Source organism: Rhinatrema bivittatum, chromosome 6 (assembly GCF_901001135.1).
Source record: "Rhinatrema bivittatum chromosome 6, aRhiBiv1.1, whole genome shotgun sequence".
NCBI lineage: Eukaryota > Metazoa > Chordata > Amphibia > Gymnophiona > Rhinatrematidae > Rhinatrema > Rhinatrema bivittatum.
Window position 1 is genome coordinate 312811646 of NC_042620.1, and position 27786 is coordinate 312839431.

Below are 27786 nucleotides of genomic sequence, written 5' to 3' on the forward strand. Positions count from 1 at the left end.
ATTTTGTAAAAGAGATGTCAGAAGTTGTACCTTTTCAGTTACAATCTGAAGCCGATGATAGACACCAGATGATGGAACTACTTCAATTTCTGGATGCTCCAAAAATCATCGCTTCCATCCCTATACACCAGGTGTTTTGGGATCTGCTCAAGAAAAACTGGGAATCTCCTTCATCGGTGTCTCCAGTTAATAAGAAAGCTGACTCCACATACCTTGTCCAGTCAGCACCAGGTTTCCAAAAGCCTCAACTGGATCATCACTCTGTTGTAGTTGAGTCTGCGCAGAAGAAGGCCAAGCGTCTTAAGCCACACTCTTCTACCCCACCTACCAGGGACAACAAGTTCCTGGATAGTGTGGGACGAAAAGTGTACCATGGAGCTATGTTGATTTCACGCATAGCTTCATATCAGCTCTATATGACTCAATACAACAGAGCTATCCTTAAGCAGATGCAAGACTACGCTGACACGTTACCGGACCAGTACCAACCGCAACTTCAAGCCCTTCTTCACAAGGGATTTGAGGCAGGGAAGCACGAGATTAGGACCGCCTACGATATATTCGATGCTTCCACAAAGGTTTCAGCCACAGCCATCTCAGCCAGACGCTGGGCTTGGTTAAAGTCATCCAACCTTCGCCCAGAGGTCCAGGATCGTCTTGCTGATTTACCCTGCTTAGGCGACAATTTGTTTGGAGAACAAATTCAACAGATTGTGGCAGAGTTAAAAGACCACCATGAGACGTTGAAACAACTCTCGTCTATCCCACCTGAGGTGACCTCCAAGCAACCGCAAAAGAAGGACTCTAAAAAGTCGTTCTTTCGACCACGTCGCTACTACCCTCCGTCAACTAGGGCTCGTCCTGTACGGTCCTCTAACAGGCCTCAGCCTCGTCAGCCGCGAAAGCAAAGGCCTACTGTAGCCCCACCTCCTGGGCCTGCGGCGGGCCTTTGACTTCCCTGTATTGAGCACAAGCCAACTCCCTCTTCCACACATCCCTGTGGGAGGTCGTCTGTACCACTTCTTACACCGTTGGAAACAGATCACCTCAGATCAGTGGGTGCTAGCAATTATCGCACAGGGTTACCACCTCAACTTTATAACACTTCCGCCAGACTCCCCGCCCCTTCAGGCATGGAGTCTAACCAGCCATTTGACTCAATTACAACAAGAAGTATTCCTTCTTCTACAATCAAATGCTATAGAACCCGTCCCTCCTTGTCAACAAGGGAAAGGATTCTATTCCAGATACTTCCTAATACCAAAGAAATCAGGGGGACTTCGTCCAATTCTGGACCTTCGAGCCCTCAACAAGTATCTGCAAAAAGAAAGGTTCAAGATGGTAACCCTGGGCGCCTTGCTCCCTCTGTTGCAAAAGGGGGATTGGCTGTGCTCTCTCGACCTCAAGGACGCTTATATCCACATTGCGATAACGCAATCTTATCGCAAGTATCTGCGTTTTCTGATAGGCCACGACCATTATCAATACCGGGTACTGCCTTTCGGTCTGGCATCTGCTCCACGAGTCTTTACCAAGTGTCTCGTAGTACTAGCAGCATTTCTCAGGAAGGAAGGTGTCCACGTCTACCCCTACCTGGACGATTGGCTCATCAGGGCCTCTACCCCTCAGTTTGCTCAATCCTCCCTAAAATTGACAATTCACACACTCCTTTCCTTAGGGTTTCTTGTCAATTACGAGAAATCTTGCTTGGTCCCATCTCAGACCTTATCCTTCATTGGGGCAAAAGCCTACCTTCCAATTCAACGAGTCCACACTCTCATGTCCTTAGCTCGCCAGCTCCAGTCGCAACACACTGCCACGGCTCGCCAGTTCCTCATTCTCCTAGGACACATGGCATCCTCGGTTCAAGTCACTCCCATGACCCGACTAGCCATGAGAGTAACGCAATGGACTCTACGACACCAATGGATTCAAGCTTTTCAGCCTCTGTCCTCCATTATCACAGTCACACAGGCGCTACGCCTATCCTTAACCTGGTGGACGACTCGGGTCAACCTCCTTCAGGGCTTACCCTTTCTTCCACCGGATCCGCAAGTAATCCTAACCACCGGCGCTTCTCACATCGGTTGGGGAGCCCATGTGGACGACTTCCAAACCCAAGGGTTATGGTCCAAAGAGGAAGCCGAACACCAGATCAATTTCCTGGAACTTCGAGCAATCCGCTATGCGCTCCGAACTTTCAAAGATCATCTATTCCATCAGATAATCTTAATCCAGACGGACAACCAAGTGGCCATGTGGTACATAAACAAGCAGGGAGGCACAGGCTCCTTCCTTCTGTGTCAGGAAGCTGCGCAGATCTGGGCGGAAGCCCTCTCCCACTCCATGTACCTCAGGGCCACTTACTTGCCGGGAGTAGACAATGTATTGGCAGACCAGCTGAGCCGTGTCTTCCAACCACACGAGTGGTCACTCGATCCTCTGGTAGCGACCTCTCTGTTTCACAAGTGGGGTTCTCCCCGCATAGACCTCTTTGCGTCCCCTCAGAACCACAAAGTGGACGATTACTGCTCTCTCATTCGGAGCCAGCACTCTCGGCCGAGGGATGCATTCTCCCTCAAGTGGACAACCAGTCTACTCTATGCATTCCCTCCACTTCCTCTTGTGTCAAGGACTCTCGTGAAGCTACGCCAGGACGGAGGAACCATGATCCTGATAGCACCTTACTGGCCACGCCAAGTATGGTTTCCAATACTCCAGGATCTCTCCATCCGCAGGCACATTCCTCTGGGAATGGACCCGCATCTTCTCACTCAAAACGACGGATGCCTCCTCCATCCCAACCTCCAAGCCTTGTCCCTGACGGCATGGATGTTGAAAGGTTAGTCCTTCAACCATTTCACCTTTCGGATTCAGTTTCTCGGGTCCTGATAGCTTCACGAAAGCCTTCCACAAGAAAGTCTTACTCATACAAATGGAAAAGGTACACATCATGGTGCACTTCTCAGTCCCTTGATCCCCTTTCCTGTCCACTCTCCAAATTCTTGGACTATTTATGGCATCTCTCTGAATCAGGTCTTAAAACCTCTTCTATCAGAATGCATGTCAGTGCGGTAGCCGCCTTCCATAAAGGTATTGGGGGTACTCCTATTTCAGTACAACCCCTAGTAACACGCTTTCTTAAGGGCTTACTCCATCTGAAGCCACCCTTACGTCCTCCGGCCCCATCTTGGGACCTTAATCTGGTTCTTGGTCGTCTTATGAAACCACCTTTCGAACCTCTGCACTCCTGTGAATTGAAGTATCTCACATGGAAAGTATTATTCCTGTTGGCTATTACTTCAGCTCGCAGGGTTAGTGAGTTACAGGCCTTAGTCACCTATCCGCCTTACACTAAACTCCTGCAGGACAGGGCGGTACTCCGCACTCACCCTAAATTTTTACCCAAGGTAGTTTCTGAATTTCATATCAATCAATCCATCATACTACCTATCTTCTTTCCCAGGCCCCATTCCAACTCTGGGGAACAGACTCTGCATACCCTAGACTGTAAACGAGCTCTAGCGTTTTATCTAGACCGTACAGTTGCTCACAGAAAGAGCACTCAATTGTTTGTCTCCTTCCATCCTAACAAGTTAGGACAACCTGTGGGTAAACAGGCTCTTTCCTCCTGGTTGGCGGACTGCATTTCCTTCTGTTATCAGCAAGCTGGCATTCCTTTCCAAGACCGTGTCAAAGCACACTCTGTGAGGGCCATGGCGACTTCAGTAGCACACCTTCGATCGGTGCCGCTTCCTGACATCTGCAGGGCTGCAACCTGGAGTTCTCTCCATACCTTTGCAGCCCACTATTGTTTGGACAAGGCTGGAAGACAGGACTCCATCTTCGGCCAATCTGTCTTGCGTAACCTTTTTCCAACATGATGTACCAACACCCTTCCACCTTCCCAGTAGGGTGCGGATGCCCTTTCCCAAATTCCACCCCAGTTGTTGTGCCTGTTGCACGTCGTTGGGTGCATTTGGTGCAAGCCAGGACATCCTCAGCTCGGTACTCACCCATTTGTGAGGACAACCATCCTGCTTGTCCTGTGAGAAAGCAAATGTTGCTTACCTGATGTAACAGGTGTTCTCACAGGACAGCAGGATGTTAGTCCTCACGAAACCCGCCCGCCACCCCGCGGTGTTGGGTTCGTTTTATTTTTACTTTCTAGGCACTGCCTGTAGCTTTGATCAGACTGAAGGGAGACCCCTGCTGGCTGCAGGGTCAGTGCCTTGCTGGGCATGCCCAGTAGGGGCCAGTCAAAGTTCTGTTTAAACTTTGACAGAAGTTTTCCGTGGTGGGCTCCATCCTCGATGTCACCCATTCGTGAGGACTAACATCCTGCTGTCCTGTGAGAACACCTGTTACATCAGGTAAGCAACATTTGCTATACAACTGAATAAAATATCCAATAATTAAAACCAAACTTTTTTTAAATTTCCAAACCAGAATAAAATATTTCAAAACAGCAGACACATAAAACACCCAATAATTAAAACCAATAAGGATAAAAAAAACCCCCTGTTCTTCCCTAGGAACTTTTGTTTCCAAACACCTTGAGATTGTTGGGGGTGTGCATAGTTTTTGCTTTCATATACACGCATTCTCTAACCCCCCATACTCACATGCTCCCTGACACACAGTCACACACACATTTACAAGCTGACACAATAAGGATCACATGCACATATTCGCACATATATGCTGACATACACAGTCACACATTTTCATATGCTGATACATAGACAATAAATCACATAAAGATTCCCATATGCTGACACACACTCAGTCACACATACATTCACATGCTGATACACACAATCACACATATATACTGACACACATGATCAGTCACATACATTCTCACATGCTCACTGACACATGATCAGTCACACACACTCCCACACGCAGTCACTCATACACTCACATGCTCACACATATACTCTCAGATGCTGATACACATATGATCAGTCACACATACACTATCATACTTACATGCTGACACACGTGATCAGTCACACAACACTCTTACATGCTCCCTAACATACACACAAATGATCAGTCACACATACACACTTACACATTCTGACTGCTGACATAAATGCCCAGTCATTCACACACTCTCTCACACTCAGCTGCGGCAGCTGCTGTGAATAATAAAAAAAACTTTACACTCACTTATTGGTGGTTAGGGGGTCCAGGCAAAGCCCTGGGATAGAGGTGTCTCTGTGAGTTGCCTGCTGCTATGGGAGATTATGCCTCTTGCTGTGGGAATCCCAGGCTGCAAACCGCAGAGGTTGAGTCGGCAGAGGAGACATGAGGCGCAGTTTCCTATCCTCTCGTGGCTCTCTTGGATCCTCTCCCCCACTTTCAGCCGCCTGGCTCTGCCTCCTGACTGCCTCCCGCCAAGAGATAGAGTTGGCAGAAGGTGGGGGGGGAGAGGATCCAAGAGAGGCCGCGAGAGGATAGGGCACGGCATGAAAAATGTGCAGACAGTGGAGGGGGACTTAAGTGCCACTCATCCTGCTATAATCACTTTTCTTGCCGCCTACGGGAGGCCATGACCTTCCACCACAAATGCAGCAGAACAGGCCAAATATGGGGGCTTCTACTGTGCGAGAAGCGCTGAGGACCTGGTGTTGGTCGCAGTGGCTCCACAGGCATGAAGCCGCTGCGACCAACAGCAACCACGTGATTGGGTGGATCGGCCCACTGGGGCATGCCCAAAGCCCCGATAGCCAATCCGCCCCTGATCTCTAGTGTCATGCGCAGTGCTAGATTTCAAAGCAGAGTCCCATCCAAAGTGGAATCATGGAGACAATTACAGTCTTCCCCCAAAAGCAAAATACTCTGAGAGTAGGCCATTAATAGACACACCAAACATGTTAAAAAAAAAAAATTATGAGAATAAGCATTCGGAGCATAAACAGTAAAAAGAATAATAGGCTTACCCAACACAGCCCATCTCCCCTGAGGATCTAATATAACTTTGTGGGCCACAAAAAAGAGAGATTCTCCAAAATGGCAACTCCTGCACTTTTAGCTCCCAGAGAGGCATGGAAAACTCATCCCACCCATCAGTTTAGTTTCCTGCAACATTGTAATATGAGCTCCATTTATTGATTTGTATTCTACTTTTCAGCACTTTCAAAGTGGATTACATTCATGTTCTGTTGGTATTTCCCTGTCCCCAGAGGGTTTATAATCTGAGGGCCAGATTCATTCCCATTTTGTGTCTATGGGAAAAACCCTTAGTGAATCAGGTACTGAATTTGTACTTGAGGAAAAAAATGACTTTGCCCAAGGTCACAAGGTGCAGCAGTGAGATTTGAACCTTGACTTCTGCTGCTTTATGGCCCACGGCTCTTACCACTAGGCTGGTGCTGCATGTGTCTGTAGAGCTTGTTGAGCTTTATATCTCCAAAAAAAAAACAAACTAATCCCCGAGGCATTCCAAGTAACGCACCTTAATGGGTGAATTCTAAAAGCCCGGTGCATTCCAAAACCGGGAGATACGCATACAAATTGGGCAGGTGCGCGCCATTTGGATTTTATAAGCTGCCCGTGCATGCGCGTATCACCCGCTGTGCGCACAAATAAAAAGCTTAGAAAAAGGGGCAGGCATGGGCTGGGCAGGCCATGGGTGCCCTGGGATTCACCCTTGAAATCTGCGCATACGTGCATACATGTACTGGCGTGCCCCAGGGTCCCCTTCCGCGTAACTTTTCTTCTGCTATAGATGATGTGTACGTTTTAAAACCAAAGAAAAATTAGGCTACTCACCAGAGTTTTAAGGATTGAGGCTAACGGGGGGGGGGGAAGGGAGGCTATTAAAACTGTGACAACAAGCTGTGTGAAGAACTGATGTGTAAAGTGCCACTATTTGCTTTTGAAGAATTACTATAGTAAAGTTTTGAGTCAATCCCCAACTCAAGCGCCCAGAGTATTTTTTTGGCACTCATATCCCTCCCATTGAAAGTGAAGAGAGACATCCCAGGAAAAAGTAGAATAGAATTACCCTACTCAATGATAAGAACTTGACATCCTGTGTCCGTGGGATTGTGAGAATAAACCTTCATTGGCCTCGGGACCCCTGTACCCCTACCTTCTAGGTTCAAGCGTCGTAACAGGGGCTACCAATACTACATCTGCAGGACATAGGGGAAGGTGCTGGATGCACTATGTCTTAATGTATGCAGCCAAAGTATATCAGTTAGCTCCCAGTGCATGGCATTACCCCAGACCCTTCCCTGCTCCCAGAATCTGTCAGTCACTGCTCATCCCTACCCTGGACCCTCCCCCACTCCCAGGATCTGTCAGTCACCATTCATCCTTATACTGGACCCTCCCCATTCCTAGGATCCATCAGTTACTGCTTGCACGCATTCCCAGAGTCCGACTGTAGCTACCCACTTCCTGCTCTAAACCTTCCCTCGGTTTCCAGGGTCGGGCAAATTCTGCTATTTACAAGAATTATTTCTGAATCTGGATCTGGATCTGCAGCAGAACACTTTCCCTTCTGTTCCGTGTTTAAGGCCAAGTAACTGTGGAAAAGCGTACCAAAGTTTGCACGATGTTTGCACGTGCCTGGCTGTCTAGCAGAGCTCCATTGTCTTTTCTTTGCTTGCAGTGAATGATCTTAAGAATGAAGAACCATCCTAAATACTTAAACTGTGGTGTAAATTGTCACCTTCAAAAGCACACATCAAGTGAAATGGCCCCTCTTGTGTTTGCTTGCACTGATTCACATGATGACAAGATAAATTCAGCACTTCTTGTTGGTTCTCTCTATTGGGTAGTGCATTTCAAAGCAAAGATCCAATGAGCACCAAGGAACTGCTTTTAAGGCCATTCATGGCCTTGCTCCCAACTCTTTCAATTCAGTATTAAAGATTTATCCTGCCAGTTTGGACTTTTGAGATCATCATCATGCAATCTTTTAGCTGTATCATCTCTCTGGGTAGTGGAGTCCAGGAAACAGTTAATTTGGTGTAGCTGGGCCCTATTACTGGAATGAATTGCCCGAGGAGATTGAAACATCTATAGTCAGATTTAGAAAAATATTTAAGGCATACGTATACCAGCAGGTCTGTGATGAGAGGCTCTGAGCACACATAATGGGCTCAGATGGTTACATCAATAGTAGGGACTTTGTGAGACATTTATGGTGGGTAGCAGGTGTTCAGATGTGGTTTAATTTGAGGCTGGGGATATGTATATCTGCTGATACTGTGCAGAGGTATGGATAATGTGCTCCACTTTTGTATTGCATAGTCTTTGTTATGCTTTAAATATTACGGATTTTATTTTGTAACCCACCTAGAACTGGTAATAAACTAAATATTTAAAATTAATAAATAAAAGAACTCCAGGACAAGGTTGTGGAAAAGCACAGAAGTGAGGACATTCGGAGCATGGTCAAGATGATTATTAAGAAGTAGAAGGTGTATGGTACCATCAGTACCCTGCCTAGATAAGGCCATTCCTTCAAACTGGATGATCGAGCAAGGAGACTGATCAGGAAATCAGCCAAAAGGCAAATGGAAGCTTTGAAAGTGCTACAGACTTCCATGGCCTAGACCGATCAAAGTCCGCACGTGACAACAGCATCCCAAGCACTCCACAAATGTGGCCTGTATGGTTGGGTAGCAAGAAGGAAGCCCACCTTGAATCCTGTTTGAAGTATGCAAAGAAACACTCAGGAGATGCTGTAGCCATGTGGCAAAACGTTTTGTGGTCTGACCAAAATAAAATAGAACTTTTTGTCCTGAATGTAAAGCATTACATTTGGCACAAACGTAGCATAGCACATCACCCAAAGAACACCCTCCCTACTGTGAAGCATGGTGGTGGCAGCATCATATTAGAGGGCTGTTTCCCATCGGAGGGACTGGGGCACTTGTCAGGATAGAAGGGACAGCAATGAATGGAGAAAAGTACAGAGAAGTTTTTGAGGAAAACCTGCTGCCCTGTGCAAGAAAGCTGAAATTGAGACAGACATTCATCTTTCAACAAGACAATGATGCAAAATACACAGCCAAAGCTACACTGGACTGGCTAAGGAACAGAAAGATAAAAAAAGTCCTGGAGTGGCCCAGTCAGAGTACCGACTTCAATAAAATAAAAAAATCTGTGGTATGACTTGACAATTGCTGTCCATCAGCACTCTCCAATGAACATGACAGAGCTTGAACAGTTTTGTAGAGAAGAATGGTATAAAATTGTCAAATGTAGGTGTGCAAAGCTGATGGAGACGAATCCCAACAGATTCATAGCTGTGATTACTGCCCAAATGTGCTTCCAAATTTGGGCATTAGAGGAGGGGTGGAAACTTAGCCACTTGTTGGATTTCAGTTTTCTTTTTTGGATATTATATGCTTTGTCCTGGCAACATTTTTGACCCTGAAAGGTGTAGAGTGTGGTGTGCTGATGAATGCAAAAAACTTCTCATTTAAATCAATGCAACTCCGATTCTCCGAGGGCAAGCAAGATAGACCTCACACATGGGTGACATCATCGGATGGCACTCGGTCCAGAACTTTGATCTCAAAGATTCTAGAACTTTCAAACATGCCCTACTGAGCATGTGCAGCTGTAGTTAATACCCTGCCCCTTAAGGAGAATCCCTCAGTCTCTTTTTTCCACGGAGCCATGAGGTCACAAGGAGCCATATATGTCACTGTATTCAGCTTTGCTCTCTCCCCACAGTTTTTGTAATTGATTTTTTCTATAGCTGCAGCTGTTTTTCTTTCCTTTATGGTAGTTTTATTTTTTTTCCTCTTCTTTCCACTGTCTGCCAGCCACATGGCAGGCCTTAGTCGCTCTGCAGCCTGGCAGAGTCTAATATTATCCCTTATTAAAGAAATACTGCACCTGCAGTTTAGTATCTGTGTCCTCTCTTTGCTTTGTCTGTTTTTGTACTTTTGTCAGACTGATAGAATGCAATCTGTGGGTGATCTGTGTAGGCCGCTGAGCCTAGGGATTCGCCTGAGTTCTACCTGGGCAGGTGTTACGTAACGGCCTCGGAAGGCCTTGCATTCTGTTATGTAATGGGTGTTTTTGTGTACCCTTGGGCCTCAGCCCGACCCCAGACGGATCTAGGACAGAACCGAGGGTTGACGGCGTGTTCCAGCATGGCAGACGGTCTTACCCTCTGCCAGGCCTGCAAGCTCCCAAGGCCAACAACATGATGTTGGAAGTTGAATGGTCCTCCGACCATTCCGAGCACTTTAGGACCTGCCACTTGGATCAGCTGTTACGCATGGGCTCCAGTCAGGAGTCGTGAACACCACCCAGAAGGGTGGCTCCAGGTGGAAAGAGACAGGAAAGGCTAGAAACAGTGTCTGGGTCCAGGCTGGGTCAGGGCAGGCGGCAAGTAGCAGTGTCTGAGTCCAGGCTGGGTCAGGGCAGGCGGCAAGTAGCAGTGTCTGGGTCCAGGCTGGGTCAGGGCAGGCGGCAAGTAGCAGTGTCTGGGTCCAGGCTGGGTCAGGGCAAGGCAGGTCAGAAGGCCCGTAGGCCACACACACACAGAAGGCCTGTAGGCCACACTCAGTAAGCAGGGCAAGGCAGGTCAGAAGGCCCGTAGGCCACACACACACAGAAGGCCCGTAGGCCACACACCGTAAGCAGGGCAAGGCCAGGCAAGGAATAAGGCCCGAAGGCCGCGCAAGGCAAGGCAAGGAATAAGGCCCGAAGGCCACGCAAGGCAAGGCAAGGAATAAGGCTCGAAGGCCGCGCAAGGCAAGGCAAGGCAAGGAATAAGGCCCGAAGGCCACGCAAGGCAAGGCAAGGAATAAGGCTCGAAGGCCGCGCAAGGCAAGGCAAGGCAAGGAATAAGGCCCGAAGGCCGCGCAAGGCAAGGAATAAGGCCCGAAGGCCGCGCAAGGCAAGGCAAGGCAAGGAATAAGGCCCGAAGGCCACGCAAGGCAAGGCAAGGAATAAGGCCCGAAGGCCACGCAAGGCAAGGCAAGGTCCAGGGACCAAACGCACAGCAAGCAAGGAAGGAAGGCTAGAGCAGGGAGCCCAGGCGAGCTCGATGCCGAAGCACCGAGGGAACTGTCAGGCAGGGTTATAAGGAAAAGCCCAGAACATAGAGTGGACAGGGGAGATGGACTGGGCCTGCCAGGAGAGCCAGCACTAGAGGGACCCCTGGTGGTGAGGCGGTTGCACAGCAGCCATAGCCGTAACAGTACCCCCTCCTCAAGGCCTCCCCCTCCTCCTGGGTCCCATCTTTGCAGGAGGTACTCAATAATAACGTGAGACCCCTCCGGGGGCGAAGCGGCAGGTTCAACTCCTTCCCGAGGCAGTAAGGCAGTCCATAACCCCTCCTGGGGTGATAAGGCAGACACAACACCAACCTGGGGCAGCAAAATAGTCCGTAACCCCTCTTGAGGCGACAGGGCAGGTGCTAACCCCTCCTGAGACGACAGCAGGGCCGGTCCGGACCCCTCCAGGGTCGGCATCAGGACCGGTACGGACCCCTCCAGGGTCGGTGACAGCAGAACCGGTTTGGACCCCTCCGGGGACGACATCAGATCCGGTATGGGCCCCTCCAGGGGCGGCAGCTGAACCGGTACAGCAGGCTCAGATGGTTGAGTAACAGAGTCTGTTAGTAGGACCGGTTCGAACCCCTCCAGGGACGGCAGCAGGACCGGTTCGGCAGACTCAGATGGCTGAGTCAGAAAGTCTGTCAGTAAGACCGGTTCGGACCCCTCCGGGGACGGCAGCAAGACCTGTTCGGACCCCTCCGGGAACAGCAGCAGTACTGGTTTGGACCCGTCCGGGGATGGCAGCAGGACCAGTTCGGGCCCCTCCGGGGACGGCAGCAGGGCCAGTTCGAGCCCCTCCAGGGACGGCAGCAGGACCGGTTCGAGCCCCTCCGGGGGCGGCAGCAGGACCGGTTCGGACCCCTCTGGGGGGCGGCAGCAGGGCCGGTTCGGCAGACTCAGGCTCTTCTCGGGGTAGTGCAGCAGGCCCGGACCCCTCTTGGGGAGAAACAGCAGGCTTGGACCCCTCTCGGGGTGATGCAGCAGACTCGGACCCCTCTCGGGGTGATGCAGTATGCTCGGACCCTTCTCGGGGTGATGCAGCAGGCTCGGACCCCTCTCGGGGCGATGCAGCAGGCTTGGCCCCCTCTCGGGGCGATGCAGCAGGCTCGGACCCCTCTTGGGGTGATGCAGCAGGCTTGGCCCCCTCTTGGGGTGATGCAGCAGGCTTGGATCCTCCTCGGGGCGATGCAGCAGGCTCGGACCCCTCTCGGGGTGATGAAGCAGACTCAGATAGTAGAGCAGCAAGGTTAGAAGCAGTGCACATGGAAGACACAGATTGCACTGCTGTGGGCTTGATACCTCGAGCCAAACTCTGAGGCTCCTTATTTTGTTTCTGGAGGAGCAGTTTAGAGAAGGCACAGGCAGTTCTAAGACGTCTAGGGAAAGTGCTCGTTATTGTCTCAACAGCAGCTGTGGGAAGCAGAGCCCTGCTAGAGTTAATCAGCTCTCTCCTTTTTAGAGAAACCTGTTCCCGAGGGTCTAGCACTGGTATCACAGAAGCCTTCTTGGTCAGGTAAGTCCTGGGTTTTTCTTTCCACAAACTGCCAGCTAAAATGTCTGTTTTAGTTGAGCCAGAAGCAGAATACCGGTTAGGAGAGCTGATTGTTTTTTCTAATGGAACAGCTGGTCCTAGAGCAGAACAACAGGGGCAGGGTTTGCCTGGTGGTAACAGACACGGAACACAGGAGCATTTCCACCACCCTGGTTTTGGAGTTAGACAATTTAAACATTCCTGATAGACCGAGACGTTCCTCTTATGACAACTGCTGCAAACCCAGTGCTCTTGGTCTGAGAGTTGACATGCAAGACAGTTCTTGTAACTGGGATAGTTCAAAGTCTGGCAACAAGCACAGACATAAAAACTTGGAGGCTGAGGCATAATGTGAGTAGAGGTAAAAGAAAAATTGGCTCACCGGTAGTACCAAGACCTATCTCTTCCCCTGGAAATTGGTGGCTTCGGCATACTGTTACGCATGGGCTCCGGTCAGGAGTTGTGAACACCACCCAGAAGGGTGGCTCCAGGTGGAAAGAGACAGGAAAGGCTAGAAACAGTGTCTGGGTCCAGGCTGGATCAGGGCAGGCGGCAAGTAACAGTGTCTGGGTCCAGGCTGGGTCAGGGCAGGCGGCAAGTAGCAGTGTCTGGGTCCAGGCTGGGTCAGGGCAGGCGGCAAGTAGCAGTGTCTGGGTCCAGGCTGGGTCAGGGCAGGCGGCAAGTAGCAGTGTCTGGGTCCAGGCTGGGTCAGGGCAGGCGGCAAGTAGCAGTGTCTGGGTCCAGGCTGGGTCAGGGCAGGCGGCAAGTAGCAGTGTCTGGGTCCAGGCTGGGTCAGGGCAAGGCAGGTCAGAAGGCCCGTAGGCCACACTCAGTAAGCAGGGCAAGGCAGGTCAGAAGGCCCGTAGGCCACACACACACAGAAGGCCCGTAGGCCACACACCGTAAGCAGGGCAAGGCAAGGCAAGGAATAAGGCCCGAAGGCCGCGCAAGGCAAGGCAAGGAATAAGGCCCGAAGGCCACGCAAGGCAAGGCAAGGAATAAGGCCCGAAGGCCGCGCAAGGCAAGGCAAGGCAAGGCAAGGAATAAGGCCCGAAGGCCGCGCAAGGCAAGGCAAGGAATAAGGCCCGAAGGCCGCGCAAGGCAAGGCAAGGAATAAGGCCCGAAGGCCGCGCAAGGCAAGGAATAAGGCCCGAAGGCCACGCAAGGCAAGGCAAGGAATAAGGCCCGAAGGCCACGCAAGGCAAGGCAAGGTCCAGGGACCAAACGCACAGCAAGCAAGGAAGGAAGGCTAGAGCAGGGAGCCCAGGCGAGCTCGATGCCGAAGCACCGAGGGAACTGTCAGGCAGGGTTATAAGGAAAAGCCCAGAACATAGAGTGGACAGGGGAGATGGACTGGGCCTGCCAGGAGAGCCAGCACTAGAGGGACCCCTGGTGGTGAGGCGATTGCACAGCAGCCATAGCCGTAACATCAGCATGGAGCAGCAAGCCTGGCCTGAGGACGAGGGCAGACGGGCCTTGACATGAAGACATGACACCAAGGTTGATGCAACGGCATCACAGATGAGGGTTGTTGAAGACATGACACCAAGGTTGTTGAAGTCATGACACCAGGGCTATTGAAGACATGATGCCAGGGCTATTGAAGACATGATGCCAGGGCTGATGCGAAGACATCACGGACCAGGGTCGATGCGACGGCATCCGAGACATGATGAGGAACTTGACAAAGTCCAGACGAGACAAGAAGCTGGGCAGGATGACATTGGTACTGTCTCTCAGGGCGCCCTACTCAGCCCACCTTCACGGGCGGACCCAATGGGCTGGTTGCAGACCACCCTGTCCCACTGCGCGCCCTACACAGCCTGAGGAGGCTGGTCACGGACCACGCTGAGAGCGGGACGAGCGCAGGGAAGAATCCAGTCGAGGTGGGACTCCGAAGGAGCCAGATGTCATCCGAAGCACCACAAAGGCTGGCAGGACATGACGGCTCAGGAGCACAGGAACGAATTCCACCTGCAGGCCACTCCAAACTTGGGAAAGACATCATCCGAGGGACCAAAAGGCTCAGGAGCGCTGAAGCAAACACCAAGAAGGGCAGGACACAAGGAGGCGAAACACCAGGAGACAAAACAACAGGACACCTGGTCAAGGACCTCAGGCATGAAGACATGGCATAACGAGGAACAGACGAGTCAAGGATCTCCATGGAGAAGATAGAAGACCTGACGGAGCTCTGGCAGGCAGGAGCCTCCAGAGTGAAGTAACTCCGATGCAAGGCAAAGACGTAGTACGAAGACAGCCCTTTTATAGGGCTAGCACAGGAAATCAGTCCATAGGTGGGGCTAGCAACATTTCCTGTGGCTGGCCCTTTAAATTCAGTAGAGAGGCGTGGCCGCGCGCCTAGAGGCAGGAAGCAGGGCTGTGCAGGACCGTGGACAGCGGCCTGCACAGACGTTCAGACGCAGACGCAGACGCAGGGCTGGGCCTGTGAAGCAGGCCTCGATGACGGCAGCGGCTCCAGCCGCTGCAGGAAGCCCCGGGGGCAGCTCCAGCCGCTAATCGAGCCCGGGGATGCGGCCTCCTGCCGCGAAGATGTAGAAAGCGGTGGCAGCGGCTTCCAGCCGCGAAGAGAGGCAGGGAAGTCCATGGCTCCGGCCGCGGTGAAGACGGATATCAGGGGCGGCCTCCGGGCCGCGTAAGCAACTCAAGTCCGCGGCTCCAGCCGCGCTGAAGGCCTGACTCTGGCGGCACCAGCCGCATCGGGCAACAGAAACGAGGTGAGCAGGGCCTGCTCGCGGGGATTAGCTCCGCGAGCAGGGTTCCATAACAGTAGGAGTTCCATGTTGTTTCACCAATCAATTGGCATTGATGGAGGTTTGAACAGTGAAGGGATCGAGGACCACACCATTCCTGTAGGGGTGAAAGCTCATCCTCCCTACACTGAAAGGAATTAGTCTCCATGAGCAGGAGCCCTGGATGCATAGCCTCCAATCCTGCTTGCCTGTGATGGCAGTACAGTCTCCTTGTGAGAGAGGTTAAGCAGGAGCATGGGCAAGCAGCTTGCTGCTGCTCCTTCAGTGCCATGCCCAGCGATAGTTGCCCATGCACATTTGTGACCAGTGTACCGATGATCTGACACGTTGATGTCAGAACTATGTCAGGGACCAGGACTGCCATTGAGCACCATGGTCACCCTTGATGCCTTCGAGGTGCTGGGGCGCCCTCAATGCTATAAGGGCCATGTGGGTTCCATCAAGCGCTGTTTGTGCTTCAAGCCAGCTGGCTGAGCCTTCTGTGCCCTAGGGGTCTGCGGGCACTGTAAAGTCTCAGTGCACCAGAGAAATGGCATCTACCTTAGTGTCAAGTGCCTTGGGCCTTGATGTGTCAGAATAGTGGAACTGACATAGTGTTGGGGACCAGGACTGCCATCAAGCACCAAGGTACTCCTGGATGCCATCAGAGCTACCCTCGATGCCATCAACACCCTCGATGCCATCAAGGTGTGTGTGTGTGTGGCCACCCTCTGTCATCTAGGTATGTGGCCTCAATGCCATCGAGGTGTGTGGCCTTGATGCCATGGCTGCCCTTGATGCCATCACAGTGCGTGGCCTCGATGCTGAGGCCACTCTCAGTGCCATCGTGCTGCGAAGCTGCCTCTATACCATTGACACCCTTAATGCCTTCAAGGTGCAGGACCGCCATGGAGACCACTGGGCATGTTGACCAGCAATGCCATTCATTGCTGCTCTGGATGATATCGAGTGCCATCGACAAGGCATTGGGATCACCACTGTGCACCCTGGTCATTCTTGAGGCCATTGAGCTCTGGGGCTCCTGAGAGCCCTCGAGTGCCACTAAAGCCCTTGGATGACAAGGGTTATGGGCCTTGGACAAACTTGATGCTGTCAAGCACCAGGTTTGCATCTACTCAAGGCATCCTGGAGCGCTGAGGCATCCAGGCACAGTGGTCCAGTGCCCTCAAGGCTCCTTTGCAGTGTCTAGGCGGTGAACTGAGGGGCATAGTGCTGTCCTATCACTGGCCTACAGCTATTAGACACCATGGATGCCGATGATTTTGGGGCCCTGAGCCACTGGGATCAGGGGGCATCAGAGAACCCACCTGGCTTTGTGTGCTATTGGTGCTAATGAGCACTAGGGTTGTTGTCAAGGCTATCGTCAGCCATAGCTACTGGCAAGGGACACACCATTGTGCTTGCAGCATCCATGCCCTTGGATGTATAGGTGAGCCGAGGGCAACGTCTATGGTACCAGCATTGATTCCTTTGGTTATCAATGCGGCATGTCGGGGCTGTGTTGGGGCTGCAGGGCCTCTGCCTGCAAGTGCCCCTGGCATCCTCAGTTCTGCCGGTCCATCGATGCCTTCAGGTACTGAAGTTTCTATCGGTGCTACCGGGCTGTCGATTTCCATGGGAGCCTGGGGTGCCAGGGATGGTGTTATACATTGTCAATCTGGTCAAGACACAGTCAAGTGCCATTGAAGCCCTGGATGCAGCATCGTTTGGTGCTATTGATGCGATCCATCATTGGTGAGCGCGAGAGCACAATAGGCCCCATCACCACGGTGGGCACCAGTGGGCGTGGTTGGATGCTGCAGGACACTAACGCAGAGCACCATGGGCACTGTCAGTCACCATTGACTTTGCTGCTGCCATTCCAAGAGAGAAACGGCGGTGAGCCATTCCCGATGCAATTTCATGGGCTGTGTTCCGCCTCTTGGAGCATTATCAGGTACTGAGGATACCATGGGGATGCTGCCATATAATGCCACCCACAACTCGCTATAATCAGAGCCCCAGTGGTACTGGGGATGCCGTCGTCACACTGTTCCTATTCACTCCTTTGAGAGTTAGTGTGAGTGGAGCGCAGCATATACGGTTGTGTTAGGCAGGGATCATCTACTGCAAGAGCCTCGGGTGCTGGCAGGTGGCATTCTCTCTATCGGTGCAGTACACAGCCATGCCAGGGTTCTGTCATTGTAGCATCAAGGTATCAGCCTCCTTGTCTGTTCTACACCATAAGGTGCTAAGGAGCTCTGGCAAGAAAGGTGCCATCACACATTCTGTGATTGCTCTTTTGGCAGCACATAGCCACCGACTAACAGGTGGTGCTTGGTCCTTGCTGTGCCATGGGATTCTACCCACAAGCATAGTGAGTGGGTTCGTAGGTGGTACTACCATCCGTAGGATAGGATACCACTGTATGAGTACTGGTCAGCATGCTTTTACAGCGGAGGGCACTGTTCTTCCAATTGCCCTCTTCTGTACGGGTGTGTGTATGTGTGATTCCCTCATGGCGAGCACAATAGGTTGTGCACCGCAGCCACAGGCCTGACCTAAGACTGTGCTCCTGGTCAAACCCCTAAAGGAGTGGATACCAAGAGGGTCATGTCGGGAGTCTTCCCCTTTCTCAGAAAAGGACTATGTTGTTCAACCCCTCCTGTGTTAGAAATCCCCTTTGTTGGAAAGCCCCTGGGGCTCCATCCTTTGCAGGTTTATTGCCAAACTGGAGCCTCGATTCTTTTAAATTGGTGCATCTCCTTGTAGGCCAGGACCCAGAAACAGCAGCAGTGGTCATTGGAGTGTTTTTACTGGGTTCCTTCCGTTGATTACCTTGGTGGTCTACCCAGTCTGAGGGTGGCTGCAAGTGGCAAATTTGATTGCTCCTGGAGAGTTGTAAGGTTTTTCAGAATCAGGAGGCCTCGATTCCCATTGCTTTCCTGTCCCTTCAGAAAGGGGAGATATGACTGGGTTTCCAGGGTGACCTTTAAGGGTCCCCTCCCCTCCCCCCCCCCGAGAAGCATACAGTGGGCAGTGAGAATGAGGTAGGAGAAGTCGGGCCTGAGACCAGTGGGGGTGGTGTGAACAGGAACAGTATGAATGGGGGGGGGAGGGGCGCAAGGCAGAAGTCACCTAGGGCACCTGCTACCCTTGCACTGTCCCTGTAGCTGAGGTATTAATACCTAAGTCAGGTTGGCGCGCAGTCTGTTCCATGATCACACTGACCCTGCCCTGGTACCCTTAGGGTTTCCAGGCTGGTGAAGAAATCCTGTTCTACAGGAGTTTGCAGCACCCCAGCTTCCTGTCTCTTGGTAGAGTGTTTCTGGATTTCTTCTCTGGGGTTTTCGTTCTCAGTTTCAGCTGTTCCAAGCGGGCTGAGATCTCTATCTCAATGGGTAACTGCCTACTGGAATCGGCAGTGAGTTATTCACTTGGGGTTGATATATACAACCTAATGACTTATTCTTACCTCTGCAGTCCAGCGATCTGCCTCCTTCGCTCCTTTTGACTTCCAGTTGAAATGTCGAGGGGAGGGGAAGAAAAGCTAGGACATTCATGGTCAACTAAGTGTATGCCTGCAAGGAAAGATACACCCTATTTTCCCTATATGTTTGCCAAGTTCTGGCCAGTACTGCCTTTAGCTCACTTCACTGGGTTGTCCAAAGTGCCTTCCTGCACACCTGAACTATGCTGTAGACAGGATGGATAGCCCTGCCCTTGACAGAGTGGAGTGTGGGTGAGCTTCAGGCCTATTTTATCTCCCTGCTCGGAGATTTTGGCTAGCGATCCCATTCAGGGGTTGCCTTTCATCCCCTAAAATTCTTCATGCTGTCCTGCATGTTCAGCTATGTCTGGTACTTTGGCACGTAGGATCTATCAAAGAGTCTGCCGTTGTTGCTGATTATTCTTCCAAGCATTGCTTGGGTTTTTCTGCCCATTGTGCTTATCAGCCAAACATGGGGCACACTTCTGCACAGACATTCTGTCCTTCGAATGTCAGTGGACTACAGTTTCTTTCTGGGGAGTTTGAGCCCCAGTTGGTTTTTTGGTTGCCTTGTAACACAGAAGGAAAAAACGTGGTCTTCGTCCAAGAGTTCTTCTCTTGTTTACATCTCTAGACTTTTTCCTGTACCCTGGAGGTTCTAGACCTACTGTCAAAATCAGTAGGTCTAGAACCTCCAGGGTTACTGGTCTGAAACCCTGCTTGTAATGTTTTCCATGATGCAGAGTATGTTTCTTGCTAGCACTCGCATCACTCCCCTGCCTTAGGCGCCTCTGCTACACATTGGGGTTTTGTGTCTCAGTCGTTTCTATGGTTTTCTCTTTGTAGAACCCAACTTTTTTCCTGCCTAGATTCCTTTGTGGGTCGGCTGCCTCACAAGTAAAAGGGAGAAGTGGTTTTTTCAGCATGGTGATTTGAAAGTTCTAGAATCTTTGAGATCAAAGCTCTGGACCAGGCTCTATCTGATGATGTCACCCATGTGTAAGGACTAACATCCTGCTGTCCTCTGAGAACACCTGTTTCAGGTAAGCAACGCTGCTTGCACTGGCACAACAAAATATGAAAAATATTCAAGGGGTGTAGACTTTGAATAGCCACCCTAAATTGGATGAATCTCTACTGGGCAAACTGGAAGGACCATTTTGGTCTTTACAGTTTCTGTCGTCATTTACTACGGGTCCAATTTTCAAAGAGTGTAGGGTCCTATCTTTTGGAGTTAGGCACCTAAATTAGCCCATTTGAAAATTTATTAGGACTGAGTTTCTAAATTTAGGCTTCGAATTTCATTAGGGCCCTGAATTTAGGTAGGTGCTTACAGGGTGAAGTTAGGGTGGGGAAACAAAGTTAGGAGCTAAGCACTGATTTTCAGAACTAGACACCTAATTTAGGACCCTAAATCTAAGCAAATAAATAGCAGGCCTAAATTTAGGAGCCTAACTTTTAGGAACCTGAATTTAATGTTAAATTTTCAGCTGAAAACTTAGGCACCTAATTTAGAGGCTTAAATTTAAAACCTCTTCTTATTTTAATATCTGCCCCGAGTTACTATTCTGGACCCTCCCTCCATTCCCAGGGTCCATCAGTCATTGCCCACCCCACATGCCTGCCTCCCTCCCCACTCCCCGGATCCAATAGTCATTACTCACTCCCTACTTTGAACCCTCCCTCCATTCACAAGGTTTGTCAATCACTGCGTGCTTCTCTACCCTGGATCACTCCCCCATTCCTAGGGTCAATCAAATTCTGTTACTTACAAGAATCATTTTTTTTTTCACCTCGAAAAATCACTCATTTTTTCTTTTAGTAGTCAGGAAGTGTATGTACCCTGTGGAATGCAAACACCCAAGTTACTCCTAAACATACAATTGAAAATAATAGAAAAGAATGTATCTATATACCAGTGACAAACGTTTTGTGTGAATGTGGTGTTAGCTTGCTTTCTTTTGTGTCAGACACACGGTTGGAGGTGGCTTTTAAAGTACAGTTTTGCAGAAAATGTATAGTTTATAAAAAAAAAAAAAAAGTTTAACACATTCTACAAATTTATCAACCAGTAAGAAAATAATCGCAGAGCATTCATATAAGCTCTTATTTCTAAAATTAGATCCAAAAGTTTAATGGGGAAAAGTCATCTTTGTCAATTTTGGGCTTGATCCATAAGCTTTCAGGAAATACTGTACATTATTTCATTTTCTAGCTTTTATGTAGTACACCTGATCTGAAAAATTGGTTGTTGTAGGTTTAATGATTCAAGAGATAATGTGAACACAGACAGACAAAGCGATTACAAAAGTGATTTTTTTTTTAGAAAGAAAAAAACCAAAAGTTAAACAGAATTGGTTGACACTGGCTGACAGAGACCTGATTATAGGAATGGCTCCCATATGGGTATTCTCTGCACAACATTTGACAACCCGCTTAAAGCCTCACTATTCAATAACTCTCCACCGCACTCTCAAAAGAACTTAATGACTCGTTTTCCACAACTTTTGGAAACAAGTCCCACCACTAGCAGTCTTTGATCATTCACTCTCCACAATAAATTAACTCACTGCTGATTCACTGCTATAAGTCTCCAAAAACCAAGGAACTGATGCCCAAGGACGAGAGAAGTACAGCGAGCAGCTTCTGTAATGCACAGCGAGAGGAGAAGAACCGTGGTGGCGGACGTCTGCGGGGGGGCACAGCAGGAAGAGAGGAGAGAACAGCAGGGTCTGGTGGGAGACAGGAGAGAATCACAATGGTGGGCTCCCATGGTGCAAAAAAAAAAAGAGGAAAGATGAGGAGCATGGCAGAAGGTCCTATGGTACAAAGAGGGAGGAGAGAATTGCAGCAGCAAGATATATATATATAAGGAAATTAAAAATAAGAGACAACCTTGGTGATCTGCTCCTGTGTCTGTTGTTCCTTCTGTCCGTCAAAGAGCTCAGTGTGCAACCGATTAGCACATGGTTATTTCTCCAAGCATTTTGGAACCCCTGAAAGAGAACATAAAAATAATAATAAATTCTATCTTTATCATTTGTATGGCACATAACAGATGGAGGAGGAATAGCCTAGTGGGCTACGAACCAGAAGACCAGGGTTCGAGTCCTGCTGTCGCTCCTTGTGACCAAGTCACTTTACCCTAAATAAATGTACAGAGGCTTATAAGAGACAGGCTCTGCTCTTCAGAGCTTACAATCTACTCAACAAGACACAAACAAGAAAAAAAAGAAAACCACACAGGCAAAAATGCAATCACATGCTTTCAACCACTCCCTAGAAAGATATTACCAAATACTAATTATCTTCAAACACAGTGATTTAAAAAAACACAAACATCAAAACAACTATCCAAAACCTTTTCATGATTTATTTAAATTTTTCCACTTGTTTTAAAGATTTACAGCAGCTACAAGTTTGTCAAATATTCTTTCAGCTAACATTACCAAGATTTTAGATGTGCCATGTATCATGTCACTAGCCTGCATACACTTGGGGCAGACTGGTATCAGACATAACGAAATGTCAGAAGCCCGAACACACCCAAGCCACAAGCCTCAACAAACCACTTTGAAATGTCTGTATGCCAATGCCAGAAGTCTAAGAAGTAAGATGGGAGAGTTAGAGTATATAGCAGCGAATGATGAGATTGACATAATTGGCATCACAGAAACTTGGTGGAAGGAAGACAACCAATGGGACAGTGCTATATCAGGGTACAAATTATATCGCAATGATAGAGAGGATCAACTTGGCGGGGGTGTGGCACTTTATGTCCGGGAGGGTATAGAGTCCAACAGGATAAAGATCATACAAGAGACTAAATGCTCAGTAGAATATATATGGGTAGAAATCCCATGCGTGTTGGGTAAGAATATAGTGATAGGAGTATACTATCATCCACCTGGACAAAATGGTCAGACAGATGATGAAATACTAAAAGAAATCAGGGAAGCAAATCAATTTGGCAGTGCAATAATAATGGGAGATTTCAATTACCCCAATATTGACTGGGTAAATGTAACATCAGGACTTGCTAGAGACATAAAGTTCCTGGATGTAATAAATGATTGCTTCATGGAGCAATTGGTTCAGGAACCAACAAGAGAGGGAGCTATTTTAGATTTAATTCTTAGTGGAATGCAGGATTTAGTGAGCGAGGTAACGGTGGTGGGGCCACTTGGCAACAGTGATCATAACATGATCAAATTTAAACTAATAACTGGAAGGGGGACAATAAGTAAATCTGCAGCTCTAACACTAAACTTTCAAAAGGGAAACTTTGATAAAATGAAGAAAATAGTTAGAAAAAAACTGAAAGGTGCAGCTGCAAAGGTTAAAAGTGTTCAACAGGCTTGGACATTGTTTAAAAATACAATCCTAGAGGCACAGTCCGTATGTATTCCACACATTAAGAAAGGTGGAAGGAAGGCAAAACGATTACCGTCATGGTTAAAAGGTGAGGTGAAAGAGGCTATTTTAGCCAAAAAAAAATCCTTCAAAAATTGGAAGAAGGATCCGTCTGAAGAAAATAGGATAAAACATAAGCATTGTCAAGTTAAGTGTAAAACATTGATAATACTGGCAAAGAGAGAATTTGAAATGAAGTTGGCCATAGAGGCAAAAACTCATAAAAACTTTCTTAAATATATCCAAAGCAAGAAACCTGTGAGGGAGTCGGTTGGACCATTAGATGACCGAGGGGTTAAAGGGGCTCTTAGGGAAGATAAGGCCATTGCAGAAAGACTAAATGAATGCTTTGCTTCCGTGTTTACTAATGAGGATGTTGGGGAGATACCAGTTCCGGAGATGGTTTTCAGGGGTGATGAGTCAGACGAACTGAATGAAATCACTGTGAACCTGGAAGATGTAGTAGGCCAGATTGACAAACTAAAGAGTAGCAGATCACCTGGACCAGATGGTATGCATCCTAGGGTACTGAAGGAACTAAAAATGAAATTTCTGATCTATTAGTTAAAATTTGTAACCTATCATTAAAATCATCCATTGTACCTGAAGACTGGAGGGTGACCAATGTAACCCCAATATTTAAAAAAGGCTCTGGGGTGATCCGGGAAACTATAGACCAGTGAGCCTAACTTCAGTGCCAGGAAAAATAGTGAAAACTATTCTCAAGATCAAAATCGTACAGCATATAGAAAGACATGATTTAATAAGACACAGTCAACATGGATTTACCTAAGGGAAGTCTTGCCTAACAGATCTGCTTCATTTTTTTGAAGGGGTTAATAAACATGTGGCTAAAGGTGAACCGGTAGATGTAGTGTATTTGGATTTTCAGAAGGCATTTGACAAAGTCCCTCATGAGAGGCTTCTACAAAAACTAAAAAATCATGGGATAGGAGGCAATGTCCTTTCGTGGATTACAAACTGGTTAAAAGACAGGAAACAGAGAGTAGGATTAAATAGTCAATTTTCTCAGTGGAAAAGGGTAAACAGTGGAGTGCCTCAGGGATCTGTACTTGGACCGGTGCTTTTCAATATATATATATATATATATAAATGATCTGGAAAGGAATAAGACGAGTGAGTTTATCAAATTTGCGGATGATACAAAATTATTCGGAGTAGTTATATCACAAGCAGACTGTGATACATTACAGGAGGACCTTGCAAGACTGGAAGATTGGGCATCCAAATGGCAGATGAAATTTAATGTGGACAAATGCAAGGTGTTGCATATAGGCAAAAATAACCCTTGCTGTAGTTACACGATGTTAGGTTCCATATTAGGAGCTACCACCCAGGAAAAAGATCTAGGCGTCATAGTGGATAATACTTTGAAATCGTCAGCTCAGTGTGCTGCAGCAGTCAAAAAAGCAAACAGAATGTTAGGCATTATTAGGAAGGGAATGGTTAACAAAATGGAAAATGTCATAATGCCTCTATATCGCTCCATGGTGAGACCATACCTTGAATACTGTGTACAATTCTGGTCGCCGCATCTCAAAAAAGATATAGTTGAAATGGAGAAGGTACAGAGAAGGGCAACCAAAATGATAAAGGGGATGGAAAAGGCTGAAGAGATTAGGGCTGTTCAGGTTGGAGAAGGGAAGGCTGAGGGGGGGGATATGAAAGAGGTCTTTAACATCATGAGAGGTCTTAAAAGAGTAGATGTGACTCGGTTATTTACACGTTCGAATAATAGAAGGACTAGGGGGCATTCCATGAAGTTAGCAAGTAGCACATTTAAGACTAATTGGAGAAAATTCTTTTTCACTCAATGCACAATAAAGCTCTGGAATTTGTTGCCAGAGGATGTGGTTAGTGCAGTTAGTGTAGCTGGGTTCAAAAAAGGTTTGGATAAGTTCTTGAAGGAGAAGTCCATTAACGGCTATTAATCAAGTTTACTTAGGGAATAGCCACTGCTATTAATTGCATCAGTAGCATGTGATCTTCTTAGTGTTTGGATAATTGCCAGGTTCTTGTGGCCTGGTTTGGCCTCTGTTGGAAACAGGATGCTGGGCTTGATGGACCCTTGGTCTGACCCAGCATGGCAATTTCTTATGTTCTTATTTATGTGTTTATAACGCTGTACTCACATGACTCAATGAATGTTAGGCTGCCAGAATGAATGTCAAAGGAGTTAATATGAAATGTTAGTTCTCCTAGGACAAGCAGGATGGTAGTCCTTACACATAGAAACATAGAAATGACTGCAGAAAAGGACCACACGGTCCATCCAGTCTGCCCAGCAAGCTTATGGTAGTATCTGCCAGGCCATACAAGTCACCCCCATACTTAGTTTCCTAGACCATCAAAATCAGGGCCCTTGTTGGTTGCTGTTTGAGTCCAGTTCCCTGTCACCTCTTGCCATTGAAGCAGAGAGCAATGTTGGAGTTGCATCAAACGTTTCAGGCTTATTGGTTAAGGGTAGTAACAGCCACATCAGCAAGTTACCCCCATGCTTGTTTTCCCAGACTGTAAAATTCAATATCCTTGTTGGTTGCTGTCTGAATCTAATTCCCCTTTTCCTCTTTTCTCCCTGTCATTGAAGCAGAGAGCAGAGCAATAATGGAGTTGCATCAACAGTATGAAGGTTTAATGGTTAAGGCTAGTAACCGCCATACCTGCAAGTTACCCCATGCACTCTTTTCTTCATTTCCATCCTCTAGCCTTTAAGGATCTATAGCAGGGCTTCCCAAACCTGTCCTGGGACCCCACAGCCAGTCGGGTTTTCAGGATATCCACAATGAATATGCATGAGATAAATTTGCATACCATGGAGACTCTGTATATGCAAATTTATTTTGGTAATGGTCGAATCCACTCTCAAGAAGGCCAAGCACTCTCAGACCCACGCCTTGGCTCCCCCGGGGCGGGATCAGAGTGCTGGACATCCTTGGGAAGAAGGTTTTTCAGGGGGCTATGCTCATTGCCCACATTGCCTCCTACCAGCTCTACATGAACCAATAGTCTCGCATGCTCTGGAACCAGGTGCAGGAGACGGCCAAGCGGCTGCCTCAACAGCAGCAAGACACCTTTCTGTTGTGGTGCGACAGGGCCTGGAGTGCGGGAAACACGAAGTGCGCTCCATTTACAAAGTTTTCGAGATGGCAGCAGGATTCTCTGCAGCAGAAATTGGTGCCCGCAGAATGGCATGGCTGTGGGCATCGGATCTCCACCAGGAGGCACAGGAATGACTTGCTGACCTGCCGTGCACTGAAGAGAATCTCTTCAGGGATAAGGTGAGGGTCGTGGTGGCCCAGTTGCGGGATCATCATGAGACCCTCCAGCAACTCTCCACCAGCCCTTCAGACCTTCCCTCCTCAGCCAGGAAGTCAGCAAGGCTCAGGCAGAGGAAATCTTTCTACCACCAGAGGAAGTACTATTCTCCAGCCCCTCGCTCCTGTTCCCAGAGGGTGAGCTCTCAAGGCTGACCCAGGCAGCAGTGAGCTCCCAAGCCCTAGCTGGTGCCCCTGCCAAATCCTGGGATGGGGTTTTGACTGGATCGTAGGAAGCATGAGTCAGACACCCGTACCCGAGAAATTGGATCCTCCGGTCAGGGAAGGCTATGGTTCTTTGCGAGTCGGTGGCCCAGTAAAACCTCAGACCAGTGGGTTTTGTCCATCGTCCACCAGAGGTACCAATTGAACTTATTGGATATCCCACCAAATTCTTCTCAGTACCCATTTTGTGGGCCGATAATGCATCAGGAGGTACTGTTCAGGGAGTTCTCTGCCCTCTTAATGGCCAGAGCGGTCGAGCCTATCCCACCAGGGCAAAAAGGGCAGGGTTTCTACTCCTGGTACTTCCTGATTCCAAAAAGAATAGGGGATTCCATCCCATCCTACAGCTGAGGGCCTTGAACAAGTTTCTAAAAAAAGAAAAGTTCAAGATGGTTTTCCTGGGCACCCCGATTCCCCTCCTGCAAAAAGGGGACTGGCTATGCTCCCTCGATTTAAAGAACATGTACACTCACATCGAGATCTTTCCAGGTCACAGAAAGTATCTCAAATTTGTGGTGGGGAAACAGCACTTCCAGTACAGAGTGTTGCCATTCAAATTAGCGTCGGCCCCACGTGTCTTTACAAAGTGTCTAGCTGGGGTAGGTGGCACAACTCCGTAGGCTTGTTCGCGTCCTCCTGCATCAGGAAGGTGACTCAGTTCTACTCTCTGTACAGGTCAGATGGCAAACCAGCCTCGGGCGCCTTTGCTCACCATTGGGGCAAGGGACTTCTGTAGGCGTATCCTCCGATTCCTCTAGTAACAAAGACTCTCCTGAAGCTCAGAGAGGACCGAGGGATTATGATTTTCATAGCTCCACATTGGCTGAGACAGGTCTGGTTTCCACTCCTTCGGGAGTTGTTTTTTTGGAAAACGATCAGTCTGGGGACTTCCCCAGATCTCATCACTCAGGATCAGGGCAGACTCCGGCATCCCAACTTCCAGGCCCTGGCGCTCACAGCCTGGATGTTGATCTTTCTGCCGATGTGTCTC

The 27786-nt window shown here is 48.8% G+C and overlaps 1 protein-coding gene across 11 annotated transcripts in view; it reads right to left on the reverse strand.

Annotated features, from left to right (window-relative positions):
• The window catches only part of ST6GALNAC4 (ST6 N-acetylgalactosaminide alpha-2,6-sialyltransferase 4), a 116714-nt gene that overhangs the window by 48153 nt on the left and 40775 nt on the right, over positions 1–27786 (reverse strand). For 7 of the 11 annotated variants that reach the window (XM_029607506.1, XM_029607501.1, XM_029607503.1 and 4 more), the window contains 3 exons: positions 21718–21818; positions 21393–21554; positions 20595–20665 (listed from right to left, as the gene is read on the reverse strand). In XM_029607506.1, the coding sequence (XP_029463366.1) occupies positions 20595–20603 (9 nt within the window). In that variant the 5' untranslated portion in view covers positions 20604–20665; positions 21393–21554; positions 21718–21818. Of the gene's footprint in view, positions 1–20594; positions 20666–21392; positions 21555–21717; positions 21819–21912; positions 22023–27786 lie in introns of those variants that run through there. The other 4 variants (XM_029607509.1, XM_029607508.1, XM_029607505.1 and 1 more) reach the window with 3 other exon arrangements.